We start from the raw sequence: 17,993 nt of genomic DNA on the forward strand, positions 1-17,993 counted from the left end.
GTACACGTGTAGCTTACTTACTACAATTAGCACTATAATTTCAAAAAGAAACTCCACCGATTGGACATATGCCGAAAGGTAGGCAAGACGCGTAGCGACCAAAATTTGATATTGCACGCACACACAGTCTATAAATCTCGTTTTCCTAAGAATATTGCACGGATCCTTCTTTGTGATCATGATACAAACGCACTGCATCAACATCATATAGGTAGGCCAAAATGATAATTGGAAACGAATTCACTTCCTGTCGCAACTTAATCTCCGTAACCATTACGCCTACAACCATGCAATTAAAATTAAATTGTTGAACATAAACTTTACTTACTTACGGTTTTTTTTATATTCTACAAGCCAGCAATGAATTCACTGCAGCACATCATGCCAAACAAGGTAAACATAGTCCCAAATTTGAATGGCGTAGCTCTATGTAATAAAACTATTTCAGGAATAACAATTATGGACGCGTCTATCATTATGGCAAGCACTAATGTTATTCGTATTCAATTGATAACGCAATAATCACATAATATTTAGTCAAAAAACCGCCCATCATGTTTAGGGCGAATATTTTTAGTTAGATTTGATTTCGCGCGATCGTGAAATGTGTCAACTGTCACATGACTTAAGGCCGAAACCCATTGGCAACACGCCACGCCACGCCACGCCATGTGGCATAGGTTCACGTGGGACAGTTTGTGTACATATTTGTAACACGCCACGTGATGACACGCTTGTCATTTTATTTAAAAAATTGGCAGTAGTAACTTTGAGTGCGATGGACTACACTAGCGCAAGCAGTTCGTTTAGTGAGAGTTCTTTAGAATAATGTGCTCCTGCTGCCATCGTTTTGAATCAGAAAAAAATTATCAAAGTCCTCGTGTGAGATCGAAGGGACTTCAGCGCATTTTTGTGTGGCAGTATTCTATTAGCCACTTTTGACTCAACCATGAATAAAAGATCTTGTCGAAGGATACCACTTTCCCTTTGACGGTACCCACTTCCGATGTCCCGTTCACCCGCAATTCGCGTTTGAAGATTTAACTCCACCATCAGTAAGATCGTGTTGGGGGCTACCACATTCCCTCTGACGGTACCCACTTCCGACGTCCCGTTCACCCGCAATTCGCGTTTGAAGATTTGACTCCACCATCAGTAAGATCATGTCGGGGGCTACCACATTCCCTTTGACGGTACCCACTTCCGACGTCCCGTTCACCCGCAATTCGCGTTTGAAGATTTGACTCCACATTTGCTGCCAGCCAGCCGACCAGCCAGCCGGCCACAAGCCAGCCAGCCAAAGTGAGATTAAAAGCTACTTTTTACAAATAAATTTGCAAAAATGCGCTAAAAAGAAGATTCTGGGTGCACAAAATATTAAATCCTTTAATACCAAAACCTAACTTTCCTTTTTTGATTACGATATTTAAAAACGTTCTACTCATTCGTGAAAGACATTGCATGCTTAATAAAATTGTAGGTGATTTTCTACTTGTTCGCCATCTATCGGCAACCTTCCCGCCAAATGCCCCTCTTAAAATAAATACGGAAACAGATTCCCGCGGGAGTGGAGAGGCAACCGGGGAACATTCACACGTACCAACACGCGTCGGTCACATCTGAGGGTTTTGAATCGTCACACGTGGGGTGGCGTGGCGTGGCGTGGCATAGCGTGTGTCAAGTGTGTACGCGGTAGGTACATGTAAATAAATGGATGAATATACGCATACATTTTCGTCACATGGCGTGGCGTGGCGTAGCGTGGCGTGGCGTGTTGCCAATGGGTTTCGGCCTTTATGGGACGCGCTAAGTTTGTTTTAAGCGTCCGATTCGCGTACGACATAGTGGTTAATGCAATAAAAAGAGATAGAACATGTTTCTTCTTGGTTAGAAAGTAATGGAGAGATGTACAAATTTCTTTGATATGTTTTTTAAAAACCGAGGTACGTTTGTTAAGGATGGCTGTATCTAGGTATTTATATATCTATGTTTATGGCAAAATCACAGCACTATCTATTGTACAATGAAGAAACTACTACAAACATTTTTTTTGGAAATTGTGAAAATATGGCAAATTTGCGCAAAAAACTATCACCTTTCGAAAAATTAGGCCATTTCCGAGCATTTCTGACACTTTTTTCTTTAAAATTCGCATGGATCCGTTATCTGAACTGTTAACCAGAACTTCTCTCCAGTACAGAGGAGAGATTCGACTCAGCTCTCAGTTAACCTGTTAACTTCTACCAGATAGTGGGTCAACTAAATAGGTATCTACCTTAAACTCCAAACTAAACTGCAACATTTTGAATAAATAAAATGGACCTTGGGAAAGCATCGAACAAAAAGACAGGTAAATTAGAAATGAAGTCGTTGTAAATGAAACACAAGGAAATTAATGTGAAAATTACAAAAGTGCGATTTAATCTTAGCATAAAAGGAAAATATGGTACAAAAACACAAACATTTATTACAAATAGACTAAAATGATGACTTTACTTACATTACTTGTTCGGGATTTGAAATATCCAATAAAAGGGTATACCTACGTACACAGTTCGCAAAAATAAAAATTTTCAATTAACACAAATGACACTGTTACACTATCGACATCGGATAATCGCAGCATCTTCTCTTCGGGTAGACTTTCGATGCTGGCTGTGGCTTCAAATGAATAATAAACTGGCCGTAATTCAACGATGGAACTCGTAAGAAGCTAATAAATCTTCAACGAAACGTAGTTCCGCTATCAACGTGGCAAAAAGATAAATTTAAATCTTCAACGCGCTGAACGTGGCTAAAAAGCGGCGCTTTTCTTGTTAACGTCCTATTTAAGGCGAATCCCTTCTAGTCCGGGAAATAGAGACTGAAAATTGACCATTTCCTGCAAAACGAGAAGTACCAATTTTTTTGCATGTCATGAAGGAATATCTGGTGGTTAAGAATCCAAGTTTTCGACCTCCCACGGCTTGTGCTTCCCCCGTAATACCCCTAAAACCAAAGAAATTTGGTTGGTTTTTTAGTTTTTCAATCATATCTTTTTATAGGTTCACTTTACAAAAAAATATTATTAGAAATTGTAGACCATCACAACACAAATTTGTTGACTACTTCTTCTTTGTAAATTTTTTATTTCAAAAGATACAAAGCTTCAAAGTTGTCTTTATTTTGAAAATTCCGAAATTTCTATGTACCTATGCAGTATGTACATATTTTAACGAAATTGTATGTTATCTCTATAATCATAAGGTCTTTGAATATAAAATTTTTATATTCAAAGATAAGGTTCATATCGATTATAAAGCTATGGTGCTATTAGTTTCCGTACCCTGCACCCCTATCAAAGGGGATGGTAGCACTTTAACCCCTTAGTCGTAGTAGGTATTTAAATCACTGTGTGATTATGGCACTTTCGAATACAATTATCAAATAATAAAAGAGTCTTACTTTGGTATAACCCCTTCCATCTCCTACAAAAAGGGATGATTACTTCAACCCCCTATAGTGATTGTTCAACTATCTAAGATTATAGGTACCGCTTTCGAACACAATTTACAAATCATTAACTTATAATATGAACATGAATAGTAAACATTTTTTTATTTGCTACAAAACTCTCTCTGATGACTAACTTATGAATCGCCACAAGGGGGTTGAAATATTCATTCCTTCCGGGGGAAGAGGGGGGGGGGGAAGCTGAACTGAAGTGAGACAATTTTTCTTAATTTCAAACGTACCTATATTAAAAAGCGCTACAATCTCACAGTGATTTAAATATCCCCACTAGCAAGGGTTGAAAGTTGAATTATTATGCATCACCTTTGGTTAGGGTGCAGAGTAGGGTACCACGATAAGTTCAAGATATTCTCTCATAAAACTCTTAATTATAGAGATAAAGTATACTACATAGGTAGAAATTTCAGAATTCTTAAAAATATAAGATACTTTAAAGCTCTATATCTTTTTTAATAAACATTTCACAAAAAAGTATTGTATATCAAAGTTGTGTAGAATTTTATGGTTTACAATTTCTGATAACAATATTTTTTTCTAAAGTGAACCACTAAAAAGATATGATTGACAAACTAAGAAACCAACCAAATTTCAGGGGTTTTGGGGATGGTATGGGGGAAACACAAGGGGTGGGAGGTCGAAAACTTAGATTCTTAACCACCAGATGACTGTGTATGACATGCAAAAGAAATTGGAACTACTTCTCATTTCGCAAGTTAAAACCTTCTATTCCCTGGACTATTCATTCGAATAAAAATTACAACAACCATTCATACACAGTTGACAACAAAGACTATCCTATCAACGCACCTTATTAGGTCAACAAAAACAGATTATTTTTCTAAATCAATTTGTTATCAGACATTCAGAGATAAATCCAAACTTAAATTCTAGGAAAAATCAAATTTCATCTTTTTTAACTACACAGAAAAGGCGATAAATCACATCTACCTGTCTATTAAATTAAGCATTTACATTAGATAACAAATAAAGACTCAACAATTCCCGGAACTTTCTACGTTTAAATAGAATGTAAACAAAAACCACCTTGGCCGCTTTCTCGTATAACCCAATCATCTCCACCCCGTTACATAGACCAACAACAATTAATAAAATTTAATTACGAATGTTTATATAAAAAGAAGACCGCCCTTGTTCATCTTAATTAGGATTTTCGAAAATGTCATCCTGCCGGACGAAATAAACGAGTACCGCCTGACGTAGATGTTGCTGTTGCGGAGTCGTACACGCTACAGGTTGGTGGAATATCTTTCCGCACTCTGTTCCTGCTGGGGGAGGAGAAGAATGACCTGGTTTTCTGTGCTTGGTCCTGCATTCCCCCTATCGAAGAATGTCGAGATTCTTCGATAGGGGGAATGCAACTGTGGGCGGAAGCAGCGGCGTCGGTTGGATCATGGTGGCGGCGACAGGTGCTATAGTCGGCAGCGTAATTTGTTTAAAACCCGTTTCACGAAGTATGTATGGTCAGTTGTATTGTGCAACGTGCCTAAGAAATAAGATACCTAGATAATGAGCTTTCCATTTACACCTTAAGGTAGTGCCAAAACGTATCTAACTATCCAGTTATACTGTTTTTTGAATTAGTATTAATTTTATTCTATTATTCGTTGACAAATTGAATTTTATTACCTTATTGTATGTAGGTAAACGCAGAAAAAGAAAACTTAATTAAAGTATTATTTTTGTTATATACAAAAAAATTAACATTTTAAATAATCACAATTACAATTTGAGAACTAAAATTATCAAATGAAACACTTGGAAGTTATCGAATTGTTTGATCTATACAGACGGTCACGGGGGTGGCAAATAACTGTGACCAAATGAGTCGTAACTAATGCCGGGATGATCTCGACTCTCAACTGTAGGCTTGGATACCCCGAACAAGGGACGAGTTGCCTATCTCGGGGGTGAGATTCTGCTAACAAAAACTCTTCCATTTAGAACCCATGTGCGATATTTGAGTTGCGATTCACCGATTCTCATATATTTTGCGGATAGTTTGATTTCACCAGCAAGACTTGCTTTTAACAAAAACCAACCAGGACTTGCTTCTAACCTGTTTTTATATTATGTATGTGATTTATATTTATCGTGGTGTATTATCAATCATTTGTAACAAATTATCTTATACATTGACACAGAGACGGATCCAAGATGACATCTTGGTGAGGGCAAATGTTAGTACAGTGATGGTTGGGTATCGTATTCCGACTGGTGCAGTACACGAAGCCGTTTTTTTGGACCGTTGGCCGACACCTTTGCCCGCAGCTCTGAAGCCGTACCACAACGTGAAAGCGGAACTGACTACATTAGACAGCATACTTTTACGTGGAGAACGAGTCGTTATACCAGCTGTACTCCAGCAGCGCATTCTGGATAGCCTCCACGCGGCACACCATGGCATCACCAAGATGAAAGCCGTTGCCTACAGTTACATATGGTGGCCCGGGTTACACTCACACATACTTGCCTACGTAAAAACATGCCCTACGTGCCGCGAGAACCTGAACACGCCACGCTGCGAGTACAAATCCTGGCCTACTCCAAAGAACCACTGGCAGCGCGTTCACGTGGATTACTGCTCCTACGAGGGCCAAGACTACCTCGTTATCGTCGACGCATGGAGCCGCTGGCCGGAAATATTTACGGTCCACACCATGACAGCTGCAGAACTCATACGCCACATGCGATACGCCTTTGCTGCACACGGCATCCCCAGCCTCTTGGTATCAGATAACGGCAGTCAACTAGTCTCCGCAGATTTTAACAATTTTCTATCTCGAAATGGATGCAAGCACCTTACATCAGCCCCTTATTTCCCTCAATCAAACGGTTTAGCCGAGCGTACAGTAGGTACCTTCAAGCGCTTCCTAAAAAAATTTACAGAGGGGGATTGCCATGCCAAGATTGCCCGAGCGCTTTTTGCCATGCGAATTACACCATGCAGCGCCACGGGTGAAGCTCCTGCTCAGCGAGTATTCAATCGCTCTTTACGAACGCCTTGGGACCTCCTCAAACCATCAACTACAAAAACTCTCAAATGATGACTTATCAACACCGTTTATTCCAGGCCAACACATATCATTTCGGGACCGTCGAATAGGTGCGCCAAAGTTCTCACATGGCGTGATTCTCGAAGCATTGGGCCACAGAATGTACCGCCTTAGAGACGACGACGGCGAGGAGCACATCCGCAACAAGGGACAACTGCATCCCGGACCACCTCCTCGAAGGAGGCGCCAAGCTAAATCTAGCCCCAGTTCTACTAACACCGCCCTTCTGCTATGGGACGATGAAGACAGTGAGCAGGTAACTCAACAATCCTCATCTTCACCGAGAGAAGAGCCTCGCGTGTCAGATACATCAGAGCCTGCACCGTTAATACCTACAGAAGACGATATATCTGACCTTCGTCCACCAAGCTTTACACAACCGGACTGCTCACAGAATAGTAAACATGAATCCAGATTTCCGATGGCAACTGAAAACCAATCACCACTTGCCGCTCCGCGACCGCTACGACCAGCACGGGACGTGCAAGCGCCAGCTTGGATACGCTCAGGCGAATACGAAATTTATCTCCCACGTAGTTAACTATCTGAACATGTTCTATTTAAAGGGGGGAGGTATGTTATAACCACACTAAGGTACGCTAGCCACTTCCACTTCGAACGCGGGCGCCGGGAGGAGAGACACGGGGCGTGACTTGTAATATATATATAGAACTGTTAAGTGTAGAAGTGAAATAAAATCAAATATATATTTAGGAGATTACTCAGTCTGCTTGTAGGACAAACCACACATAATAGGGGGGAGTTCCGGGGGTCTTCCCCCTTAAAATTACGTAGAGTAACATTTTTAGTTCACCGCCTCTTTATAACAATCAAACGACAATTTGTTTCAAACTTGGGCTGTATTCTATGCAATCAATTAGGCTCTTGGAGGGGGAAATTTTCATTTGCCCCTCCTGTGGATCCCGTCCCTGCATTGACAACAGTTCGAAATTATTGACAATTAAAGTAAAGGCCGCTTGACATGGAGCAATACAACGCGCAAGAACTTGCAGAAAGAAATTGCAAGGTCAAATCCTTGCATGCAATAAGCATTGCATGGTATTTGACATGGTGCAATTCTATTTCAATTGCCACATGTCTGCCAACAGAAGAAACATATGGATTTGTCAACAAAGTAGTTAACCTCAAATGAAAATTAAATTTTGATTGCTTGAAGAAACATGAAAATTACAAGAATAAATAAGATTAATAAAAACAAGTAATGAGTGCGTCTCTCAGCATCATAGTTGCCGCCGCTGTATTTTACTAGGTTGGTGACACAAAAACAACTAGATTTATCCCTAGAATTGCACGATTCATGCAAGAAAAATAGCACCGGTCCTATAAAAATTGCATGCAAGTCTCTTGCAGCAATTGATCAGCTGGCTTTGAACTGCGCATGCCTTTCGCAATTTTTCTTGCAACTTGCATGCAATTGCAATTTTTATTGCTCCATGTCAAGCGGGCTTAACTGATCAAAAGGTTCAATATACGCATTATACTATTAACCCAATAGGTATATGGTTTTATTTTGTGTTCTTTCTGCACTGTACCATAGTGTACTTACACTATGACTGTACCTACTTCAGGTAATCGCGTTGTTTGCAATTAACGTAAGGGGGCGCAGCTTTAGACACGTGCCACTGTTTGATTTGAAATTTAAATGGAATCTGTTTAGTTTTGGAGGGAATAGCCATTCGGGTGGCCGTTTTTAAACGAGTGAGTACGACACCTAGTCCTTTACAACGTAAGGAATCAGGCCATTTTTGAGTGGTTTGTATTACAGTGCTGATGTTCAGAGTTCGTGTTTTTCTCGTTTTTTGATAGCGCGGGAGCTTTAGACTTGAGTACCTACCTACATCACAATACTTCTAATTATCAAATATCACTTCCGATTCGCTGTAGAAATCAGAATCATCAGATTCAGCAACTATGTTATATGGATCTTCAGTTACCTTATCAAAATCCATAAAACTTTCTTCACCAGACCAGGGTCTCGTACGGACAAAGATGAAACCGAAGATGACCTTGATTTCTCCACTTCATTCCTAGTCTTACCTATAAGTTCAAAGCTATGTAAGGTCATCGTGTTCGATGCATTTGAACCTCGACGACAATACATTTGTACATTGTAGTAAGTAGTTGATTGTAGCGACATAAAAAGTGCATGCAAACGATAATGCGAAACTAAAATCACTTTATGTGTACCTACACTACACAGATAGTCGTGCTTCGTTAAAATGATAGTGCACGCATTGATTGTGTGTATACATTGTGAAAATGTTAATAAAATCTTATGTGCTGTAGTATGGGTAATCACTTTTGGAATGGTGTCTGTGTCCTTTTAAGAAAAATCAAACGACCCCGACAAGTGGAATTTTGACGAATCCGGTAAGTACAAACTTACTGCGAGGATAGGTAATTAAACACGTGAATGTTCTGAGAGCATCTACCGAGTGTTTTTTTTGTGTTCTGGCAAAGTTGGATGAACCCTTCAATTTATATACTGCGCGATAGTCAGCCCGTGTGGCGCAGTTCAGTTAAAGCTGGACTATGGTACTAAGGGTCCCTGGTTCGAATCCGGGTTCGGGCATGAATATTTGTAAATGCACTACACATTTACAAATTGGGTTGGTAGAGCAGCCTTGGCTGAAACTCTCAAAAATAGGGGCAAAATAAAATTTTAAAAAATAAAATAAAATAGTATAGGAACAAGTTTCATTAAGGGCTTATTTGCCGTATTTATTTTGCATGTAAACTATTTGCCTCATCCGGCACTGCAATTTTAAATTACCCTATACTGACAGTTGGCAACTCTGGGAACGTCGGACGTTCCGTACCACATTCAAAGCACGGTAGCGGTCGGTAGTAGAGTGGTGCACATGGGAGTCCTAGGAAGTTGTGTTAAACTATGGCGATTCTTTTATATGGTGGGATGTCAGATACAATCGGGAAGGGAATTGAACAAAACAAAGAGTTTTGTATGTGAGGAAATACAAGAAAAATGATATATTAAGTACAAACAAAGGCTAACGATACAGCCACGAATCGAAACTGTATGGAAATTGACCTATTTCTTTTAAAACGTGAAAAGGAAAATAGCCCCCCCCCCCCACCACAATATTAATTTTATATCGAAAAATCCCATGTCCAAAATAGTACTAAGCTATTTTCAAGTGGTCACTTGTTATTTACTAATTTAACAATCCCTCTAACTAACTTGTTGCTCTTAACCGGCCCGTGTGGCGCAGTTCAGTTAGTTGAAGCTGGATCGCGGTACTAAAGCCCCTGCTTCGGGTAAGGAATGTATAGTGGGTTGTGTTGGTAGTGCAGCCTTGGCAAAAAATAAATAAATAAAATAATTTCAACTCAGAAGATATTTTCGTTACTTAATATTGAATTCAAATGAAGAAAAAATGTTATTTCGTTCTAACTGAGCTAAATATAAAAAATGATTTGCATTGGGAAACTTTCTTTCAAAAAAGGATTTTCAAACAGGTTAAAAGTGAGCCTACCGAGTCTTTTAAGGAACAATTTCACCTTACTAATTTACACGACAAAATTCTGTACCATCAGTATCTTTAAAGAGATCTGTATATATTAACTACAATGGATGGAAAGACAGACTTTTACCTTATTTATAAAACGCTAAAACTACCCTTCATGTCGTTCAACCTTGGAATCTTGGATCAGTTCCAACAGAAATGTCGCATAACATTGGATTCGGAATTCGGGTAACGAGAGGGTTTGTTGATTTCGCTTGATATTAGGTAATCTAAACGAGACACATATTATTTGCGTACACATTATTGTACTACGGCGGGTGAATGACACTGACGTCACTTAGCTAAGGGTACGTTCCACTTAACGCCCGCAACGACCACGACGCCCGGCTGCCGTTCCACATAACGACCACAGTCGTTATGGTCGCAATCGCGACGTCAGATATGACGTCATTACTAGCGACCGCAACGAGCCCACGGCGCTCGCCTATCGTATTATACCTGGGCCAGCGTGGGCGTTCTAATTTTATAACCTTACATTCTTGACAGGAGACATTTCTAGAGACATTTAACTGTCAGACACTGATTGTTTGAACACGCATGCGTTGCAAATTTTTCGTTTTCGCTATGGAGAAAATATAATTACGTGTTTCAGAACGTAACCTTGTGGTGGACATTACACTATGGATGTTCTACATGCACAAACTGGTAAGTATATATGCTGATTCGTGAATGTTAGTTATTTGTTAAGGAAAATTCTGCTCTAACACAATTTTCTTTATTCTAGATCTTAGATTTGCAACTAGTTTGCTGCAAAGTGCTTTACCAGGGAATGCGAATGAGACTCGTATAAATGGTAATGCAACGATTAATGAAAATGCATGTTAGTTTTGAATGAAGAAGAGAAATTATTTTCGAAGCAGCATTCCCAGAAGAAATTCTGGGGAGAAGTGTTCATTATCATCGTATTAAGTATGGCCGCAGCATTTATGATAGAAATTTAAAAGTCGTCTTCAATATTTTATTAACAAGAAGCAATATCTTGTGTAAAGCGAAGAAGTATATGTGTCAATAATTGGTACTGAAAAATAAAAAAATATTTACTAACTTAATGTGACTTTTCATAATCCATCCCACTTTGTATCCTTTACGCATTATGATTTCCTCAACGGCGTCCATGTTGGAAAACTCACGCGTGACGTCACACCGCACTCAAAAGCGTTCCACTTAAGGGTTCGCCCACAACGCCTCTAAGCTAGTGGAACGATAAAACCGCGGTCGCGGTCGTGATCGTTGTGGGCGTTAAGTGGAACGTACCCTATATAGTTCCATTTACTATCTGAAAATTCAACCAGTGTATTTGCACGGGTAATATTTGCGTTATTCATGCCACGCGATAATTGTTTTATTCGCGCCAATTTACGTTTATTTAATAACGTATAAATTCAATTCATATTTAGCACCTTCGACGCAAGTTTTTTCTATTTTCACACCACAAAATTATTTACTACTGGCTATACACGCGATTTCTGCCAATAATTTCCACGGCTGGTCGACGTCATTTTTCTGGTTCGAGACAAATTCATGTACGTAACACGCGCTTGTCCGTGATTTCTCCGAGCGCTTTCGCTACTCGTCTGGTCCACCAGGTAATTAATTTTGTTGATTATCACGTTATTTCATCCGCGAGACCTAACCGTGGTCTCTCGCTGACAGCTTAACGCTTAATCCTCAGAAACAAACTCTCTTTCTCGTAATCTCCACTCCCAATTCGCCAAAAACACCTACAAAATGGCGCTAATAGGTTTAACCAATCAACTTTTTCCCACTGACCAATCTTATCATATTAAAAGTCATTAATCAGAAATTACCAAAGTTTAGAATTGTTAACTCACATCCTGCGTCGGGTTGTAGCACTTCAGAAAATGACACGTATCACACACACTATTTTATCGCTCGTTATCGACCGTCAGTCTGTCGTCAGAACATCCCATTTAACCGGTCACGACGCATCCGGTAATTCTTGATTTTCCAAAATATAGAGCGCCAATTTTGTTGCGAAACTATCGACTTGAGAAAATAACAAGATTTTGGATTTTCAGCATTACGAGTGGTATATTCCTCGAAAAACAACAAATCTTAAATATCCCGAAACGAAGTGTTCACATGTGTCAGCTGAAAGGAATCATAGGGCTCAACGTGCAATCTTGCAGTTCAGTTCTGCTCCGACTGTTTCTACTATCTCGTTCCCTCAAGTATATTAATTTCTGAATCCCGTAACAATTTTTTATGAGTGGTTAGGGTTAACAATAATATCCATTTTAAGCTCTTTTGGTACGCACAAACATCTCTTCTAACATTATTACAGCAGAAAATCATATTATCTTTACCTTCAACACAGAAATTATTTATGGCCTGATAACGTAGAGTTCTTAAATAATCTTGAACCTACTTCGTACATGTGATGTGTATCTGTTTAACAAATATGTGACATATGTACAGTACGTTGGAGATCTTTCAGTTGAAAAGTGTAGAGAAATACTTAATCTCTGGTAAGCTTGCATAGCTAAACTATATTTGCGAAAAACTGGAATCGATTCGGGAATAGTCCTCTTGAAGGCGACAGCAAAATATATCTACCTTGAAAAACCAAACACTTTATCATTTAGTTAATATAAATGCCTCTGAGTCAAGTCCTTTACCTTGGTCAACGACTCACCTCCTCGTGATACCATTCTACTTGACACCATCACACAAAGCACTAATATTTTCATGTTGCAGATTTGTAGCTGATCAATATGGAAGATCCCCAACTGGTATTCTCATGGATAGACTATACCGTTTTCATTGTTGTGGTCTTCTTCAGTGCCGCAATCGGAATATATTTTGGAGTCTTTGCCAAAAGAAAACTGACCACCGGCGAATATCTCCTCGGCGGTCAAACTATGAACTATTTGCCAGTAGCATTCTCGCTAATATCCAGGTGAGTTGCGCAGCGTGGCAGCACTGCGATTTTCTTCTTCCAGCCACATATCTGGAGTTACAGTGCTGGCAGTACCTGTTGACGTGTACAAGTTTGGCTCCAACTACATCTGGTTATGTCTGACGATAATACTGGTCTGCATTCTTACCTACTATGTCTACTTACCCGTCTTTTTCGAACTGAGACTGACAAGTATGTACGAATACCTATCGATTCGTTTCGATCGCAAAATCAGAATGTTGGCGTCTTTTCTATGCATTTTGTTCGCCGCATTTCATAATCCGATCGCCCTGTATTTGCCAGTGATTGCGTTTACACAGGGTAAGTCCACAATCCAAAATCCTCCATTCAATCACTGGATAATTTTTAGTAACAACTTTCAACACGCATCTCGTGCTGTATGTAGTTGGTTTGGTTTGCGTGCTTTACACCGCAATTGGCGGCATTAAGGCGGTTATCTGGAGCGACGCTCTTCAGTTTTTCGGAATCGTTGTGTCTAGCCTTGTGGTTTTATGCTTTGGAATAAAATCTTCTGGAGGTTTCGAAACGCTTTGGAAGGCAAATAATGAAACCGGTCGCTTCGACATATTTGAGTACCAACCAAACGGTTACAAGTGCGTCTAATTATTGGTGGCAGTTTCAGTATTGATCCTACAATAAGAGATGGTTTTTGGCAACTAGTAATCGGCGGTACAGTCCAGTGGTTATCCATTCTGTGTCTCAGTCAGCAGTCCATGCAGAAGTACTTGTCCGTTCCAACAATCGTGTGTGCTACAAAGTAAAGCTGCATCGCCCCGTAGTCCATTGTTAGTAGCAGTTGGTTTCAGAGTAATAATCTTTGAATGTATTGGGGTTGTTGCGCTGAAAGCTATGAGCGTCTTTTTGGGCAACGCCATGTATGCTAGATTTGCGGACTGTGATCCATTGCAAACGAACCACGTACAGCGAGATGATCAGTTGGTTCCGTATTTTGTTTTACAAACAGCACGTCACATTTCGGGATTACCAGGATTGTTCACTGCAGGGATCCTTAGTGCATGCCTAAGGTAACATTTGAATTTATTTTAATCAAAAACCTTAGACCATATTCAAAAACACACTTGTTACACGTTTAACGATTTATTACAGAATGGCACATCAACCATTCTGTTTACGAGTATAATGGTGGGTTTACACAATCATTAGCATTAGTTCACTATCATCGTAGGTTTGTTTAATGAAATTGTAGAATGTGAAATTTGCGTTGTTTAAAATTAAGGAACATCTGGTCGAGTGCATTTGTGCTATCCGGTCGTGTGCGCAGGCGCTGAAAGCAAAAGGATGCTTGTCACGATTTGGCGTTGCATTTGAAATTTGCGGAAGTAGGAGTACGATGATTTAGTGGAAGTGTAGCTCTTTTAAATAGGAAAAATAAGGAAGAGATGGGAGCTGTTAATTTCGCGACGGGAAAAGAGCGTGTACGTTTCTGTTCGCTAATTATGTCAGGTAATTGGCCTTTTTGCTTATTTGAAAACGCAATCAGAACAATCTGTGCAGATGCAGTTAAGTTAAAAATAAATAAATAAATTAAACAAATATAGCAAACGAGCTCCTGGGTATGGCTATAGCATGTGCAAAACCAAATTTTAAACCTGATGTTAGTTTTGCTTCTATTTAAAGTGTATATGTATGAAATTTCATTTGAATGCCTCCATAAATAAGAAAGTTGGCACTGCGCATGCCCAAAACGAAATTTTGAAACTGGGGTAAAATTTGGTTTTATTCCAAGTGCCTATGTATCAAATTTTATTTAAATACCTTCATAAATAAGAAGGTTTGCAATTCGGTCTGTAAATGGTCGAGATGTGCAAAGGGCACTGTGAATGCTGATCGATTAGGCTCAACTTTTGGAATTGTGTTTTGTATGGCTAAAGCTATGCGCATATTGAATTTCATGCAATTCGGTTCATAACTAACGGAGATGTCAAAAGGGCCTACTTTATTTTTTGGTCTAGATTGCCAATTTTTGAACTCCGATCTACAAATTTGATAAAGAATCCACCTGCGAAATTTCATCGTAATCGGCCATTCGTTTATGAGTTATCGTGCTAACGGACGGACGGACGTACGGACAGACACCACAAAATTATAAACTCGCTAGGAGCTCGTTAATAAAAAAATAAATAAATAAATAAATAATTAATAAAAAAACTTTTATAATTCAAATTGTAATAGCGTTCGCGCTTTTTTAACTATTCTATGATGTTTATATTCTATGGTTTCTGGGACATTTGGGAGTTAAGAGGGGAAAGAAAAAAAATGCGGTGGTGAGAGAGAGTTAGTTACTTGTTTGAATTTTCTTAATAACAACATATTAAATAAAGAAGTTTTTATTTGTGAAAAATAGCTAACATAAATTTCAGAAGTGGGATTTTATTGGGATCAGTAGATGACCAATGTATGTTCTGGACGCCCTCGTACGCCCCTCCCTTTCAGGTTCGTAAAGCGGTCCAACAGCTTTTTCAATTGGTCCAACAGGTTCGTGAAGCGATCCAAGAGCTTTTTCTACTGGTCCAACAGCTTTTCCACAACACGTTTCAACAGCTGTGTGAACTAGTACCGGTTCTCAAATATGTTAGACCGCTTCACGAACCTGTTGGACCAATTTAAAAAGCGTGCTCTTCTCTGATTGGCTGTGGCGTCATGGTCCAGAACATACATTGGTCATCTACTGGGATCAACTTAGATTGTACACGGTGGATCTAATGATTACATGGTAAGCGTTTTAGTGTCGCAAAGTGCTAGAGTAATAGTGGGTGCAAGTGTTTGTAGTAGTTCGCATTAATTCCGTACAGTTCAAATGGATGGAGAAGCGAATACTTTAGAAGAATTCCAGTCTCATCTGATCGCGATGGAATCGGGAGCAGCTGAAAAAAGTGAACCCATTTGACAAGATGGCGCCAGATCCGTCGTACGACCAGCGGAACTCATGTAAACTAAGAGCTAAATAACGCAAAAACTCGACGCATTCAAGTTTAAAAGGAAGATTACAAGTAACAGAGTGGCGACAAATAAAGGCGGCAGCGAAAGAGCAATCAAGGTGGATCCGAAACAGGGTTGCCATTGTCTTTCCTCGCACATGCGCTCATCTATCGCTTAGCACACGTTCCAGAAATGCCCGATGATTCCCGACTTTTGAATTTCTTAACATGTTAGATGTTTGATTTCGTTTAAATAATTGTTTTGGTAATTGCAAAAAATTACGTATTAAAAGATTAAGTTTATCTCGTGTTTTTTCCGGTCGTATATTAGAAGTTTCCTTATCCCTGCAAAGCTATAATTTGTTTCAAGATAAGGACATTTTATCAATCAAATAGGGCGAAACTCCCAATTGAAAATAGCACGTCGAAACGTATACGCTCTTTTCCAACCGTCGCGAACCAGCCAGCTGGCAGCCTCCTGCTTGCAGTATCTAACGAAACACCAAATCCATAATAAAACAAACCTCCTTTTCCGATTTTTTTACAGATAAAACGCCAATCATAATTAGCGTTGATAACAGAACGTGTCTCCACTTACGCTGAATTAATGCGCACATTCTTAAACAACTGCATAATTTTAGGTGAAACCAAACTTACCAATTTTATTAACAATTTAAGCTAAATGTTGGAACTAAGTACCTGTTGTTGTAAGGATTGCTTTCGTCTCAACTCCGCAACACCATAAACTACGAATTATACTCTCGTATTTCTTCCAGCTCTTTTTCATCATCTCTAAATAGCGTAGCTTGTATTATCTACGAAGACTTGTTACTTCCGTTCCTGCCCAAAGACATGACGGATCAAAGAGCGAGCAACATTTTGAAGAGTATCGTCGTTATGTTTGGTATTCTTTGCATTCTACTGGTCTACTTGATAGAAAACGTCAACGGTATATTTCCTTTATCCAATGTCCTACAGGCGGTCACCTGCGGTCCGATTATGGGTTTGTTTACTTTAGGGATGCTATTCCCGAGCGCAAACGCCGAAGTAAGTAATAGCAACCTCCTGACCTCGCACTCAATCTTTAGGTACTTTCAAGGGAGCGCTAGCTGGTGGAATCGCCGGACTTGCATTTGCGTGTTGGGTAGTAATCGGAACGAACTGGTATAGAATGTCGGGATTACTACGAGACCCCAAGAAACCGATGTCGCTTAGTGGATGCCAATTCAATAGCACTGCCATAGTGTAATTGGGTACTTTTACATAGACTGTCTAAAATATAGTTCGTTTTACAGCACACCATCTCCAACGTCTGACCAGATTTTTTACTTATATCGTATTTCCATGTGGTACAACAGCCTCATGAGCGCAATTATTGTAATTGTGTTTGGACTTCTGATAAGTTGGTTGACGGGGAGGAAAAACAAACCAATTAGAACCGAGCTGTTGAGTCCATTAGTTCGTAGTTTGATCAAGGGCGAGAAGAAAACAGAGCTCGATGAGGAGCGGAAACTTCAAGATGGCCATTAGACTTGCTAGGACCCGTAGTGATCATAATTTGGAGCACGTATACATATTTCCATCCACTCCCCCTCCAGCTTCACCTTTGTATAGCAAATTTAAAATAAACTTTTGCTTCAGTAGCATTACAGTTTAGAACACGCTATGTATGTAAATACCCTGTATCGGTTGAAAATGAATTTTAAGGAACAATAAATGAATTATGTCTGCTTAAAATGATACTTACCAGTTACCACACACTTGAAATAAACTACGTAAACTACAAAAACGTCGACGTTTGACAGCAATGATAGAGACGTGAGAAATGGGCATCATGCATGTGTATGTGTATGGAGAGGGCGATTATTTCCTTTTTAATGTTTGTCTTTTTTATATAATTTATTATTAGTTAATATTTATTTTATTAATTTTATTTATGTTATTCATTTTATTTATTTTA

At 39.3% G+C, this 17,993-nt stretch overlaps 2 protein-coding genes across 5 annotated transcripts; both read left to right on the forward strand.

Moving 5' to 3' along the window:
* The first annotated feature begins 5,723 nt into the window (after positions 1–5,723).
* On the forward strand, positions 5,724–6,578 carry LOC116179427 (uncharacterized protein K02A2.6-like). Its single transcript, XM_031499219.1, has one exon. The coding sequence runs from the start codon at positions 5,724–5,726 to the stop codon at positions 6,576–6,578; it is 855 nt and encodes a 284-aa protein (XP_031355079.1).
* A 1,768-nt stretch (positions 6,579–8,346) lies between these two features.
* On the forward strand, positions 8,347–17,770 carry LOC116178882 (sodium-coupled monocarboxylate transporter 2-like). 4 transcript variants are annotated; one of them, XM_031498523.1, is made up of 10 exons: positions 8,348–8,721; positions 8,895–8,978; positions 12,872–13,073; positions 13,117–13,394; positions 13,444–13,666; positions 13,711–13,851; positions 13,901–14,119; positions 16,810–17,080; positions 17,133–17,278; positions 17,329–17,770. In XM_031498523.1, exons 3-10 carry the CDS (start codon positions 12,889–12,891, stop codon positions 17,561–17,563), a joined length of 1,698 nt encoding a protein of 565 aa, XP_031354383.1. In that variant the 5' UTR covers positions 8,348–8,721; positions 8,895–8,978; positions 12,872–12,888; the 3' UTR covers positions 17,564–17,770. The 4 variants fall into 4 exon arrangements, with proteins under 4 accessions (XP_031354385.1, XP_031354383.1, XP_031354382.1 ...); XM_031498525.1 differs by having other exon boundaries at positions 8,347–8,978; positions 13,717–13,851; XM_031498522.1 differs by having other exon boundaries at positions 8,348–8,978.
* Positions 17,771–17,993: the final 223 nt, after the last annotated feature.

The sequence above is a fragment of the Photinus pyralis genome, unplaced genomic scaffold (genome assembly GCF_008802855.1).
Source record: "Photinus pyralis isolate 1611_PpyrPB1 unplaced genomic scaffold, Ppyr1.3 Ppyr1.4_LG8, whole genome shotgun sequence".
NCBI lineage: Eukaryota > Metazoa > Arthropoda > Insecta > Coleoptera > Lampyridae > Photinus > Photinus pyralis.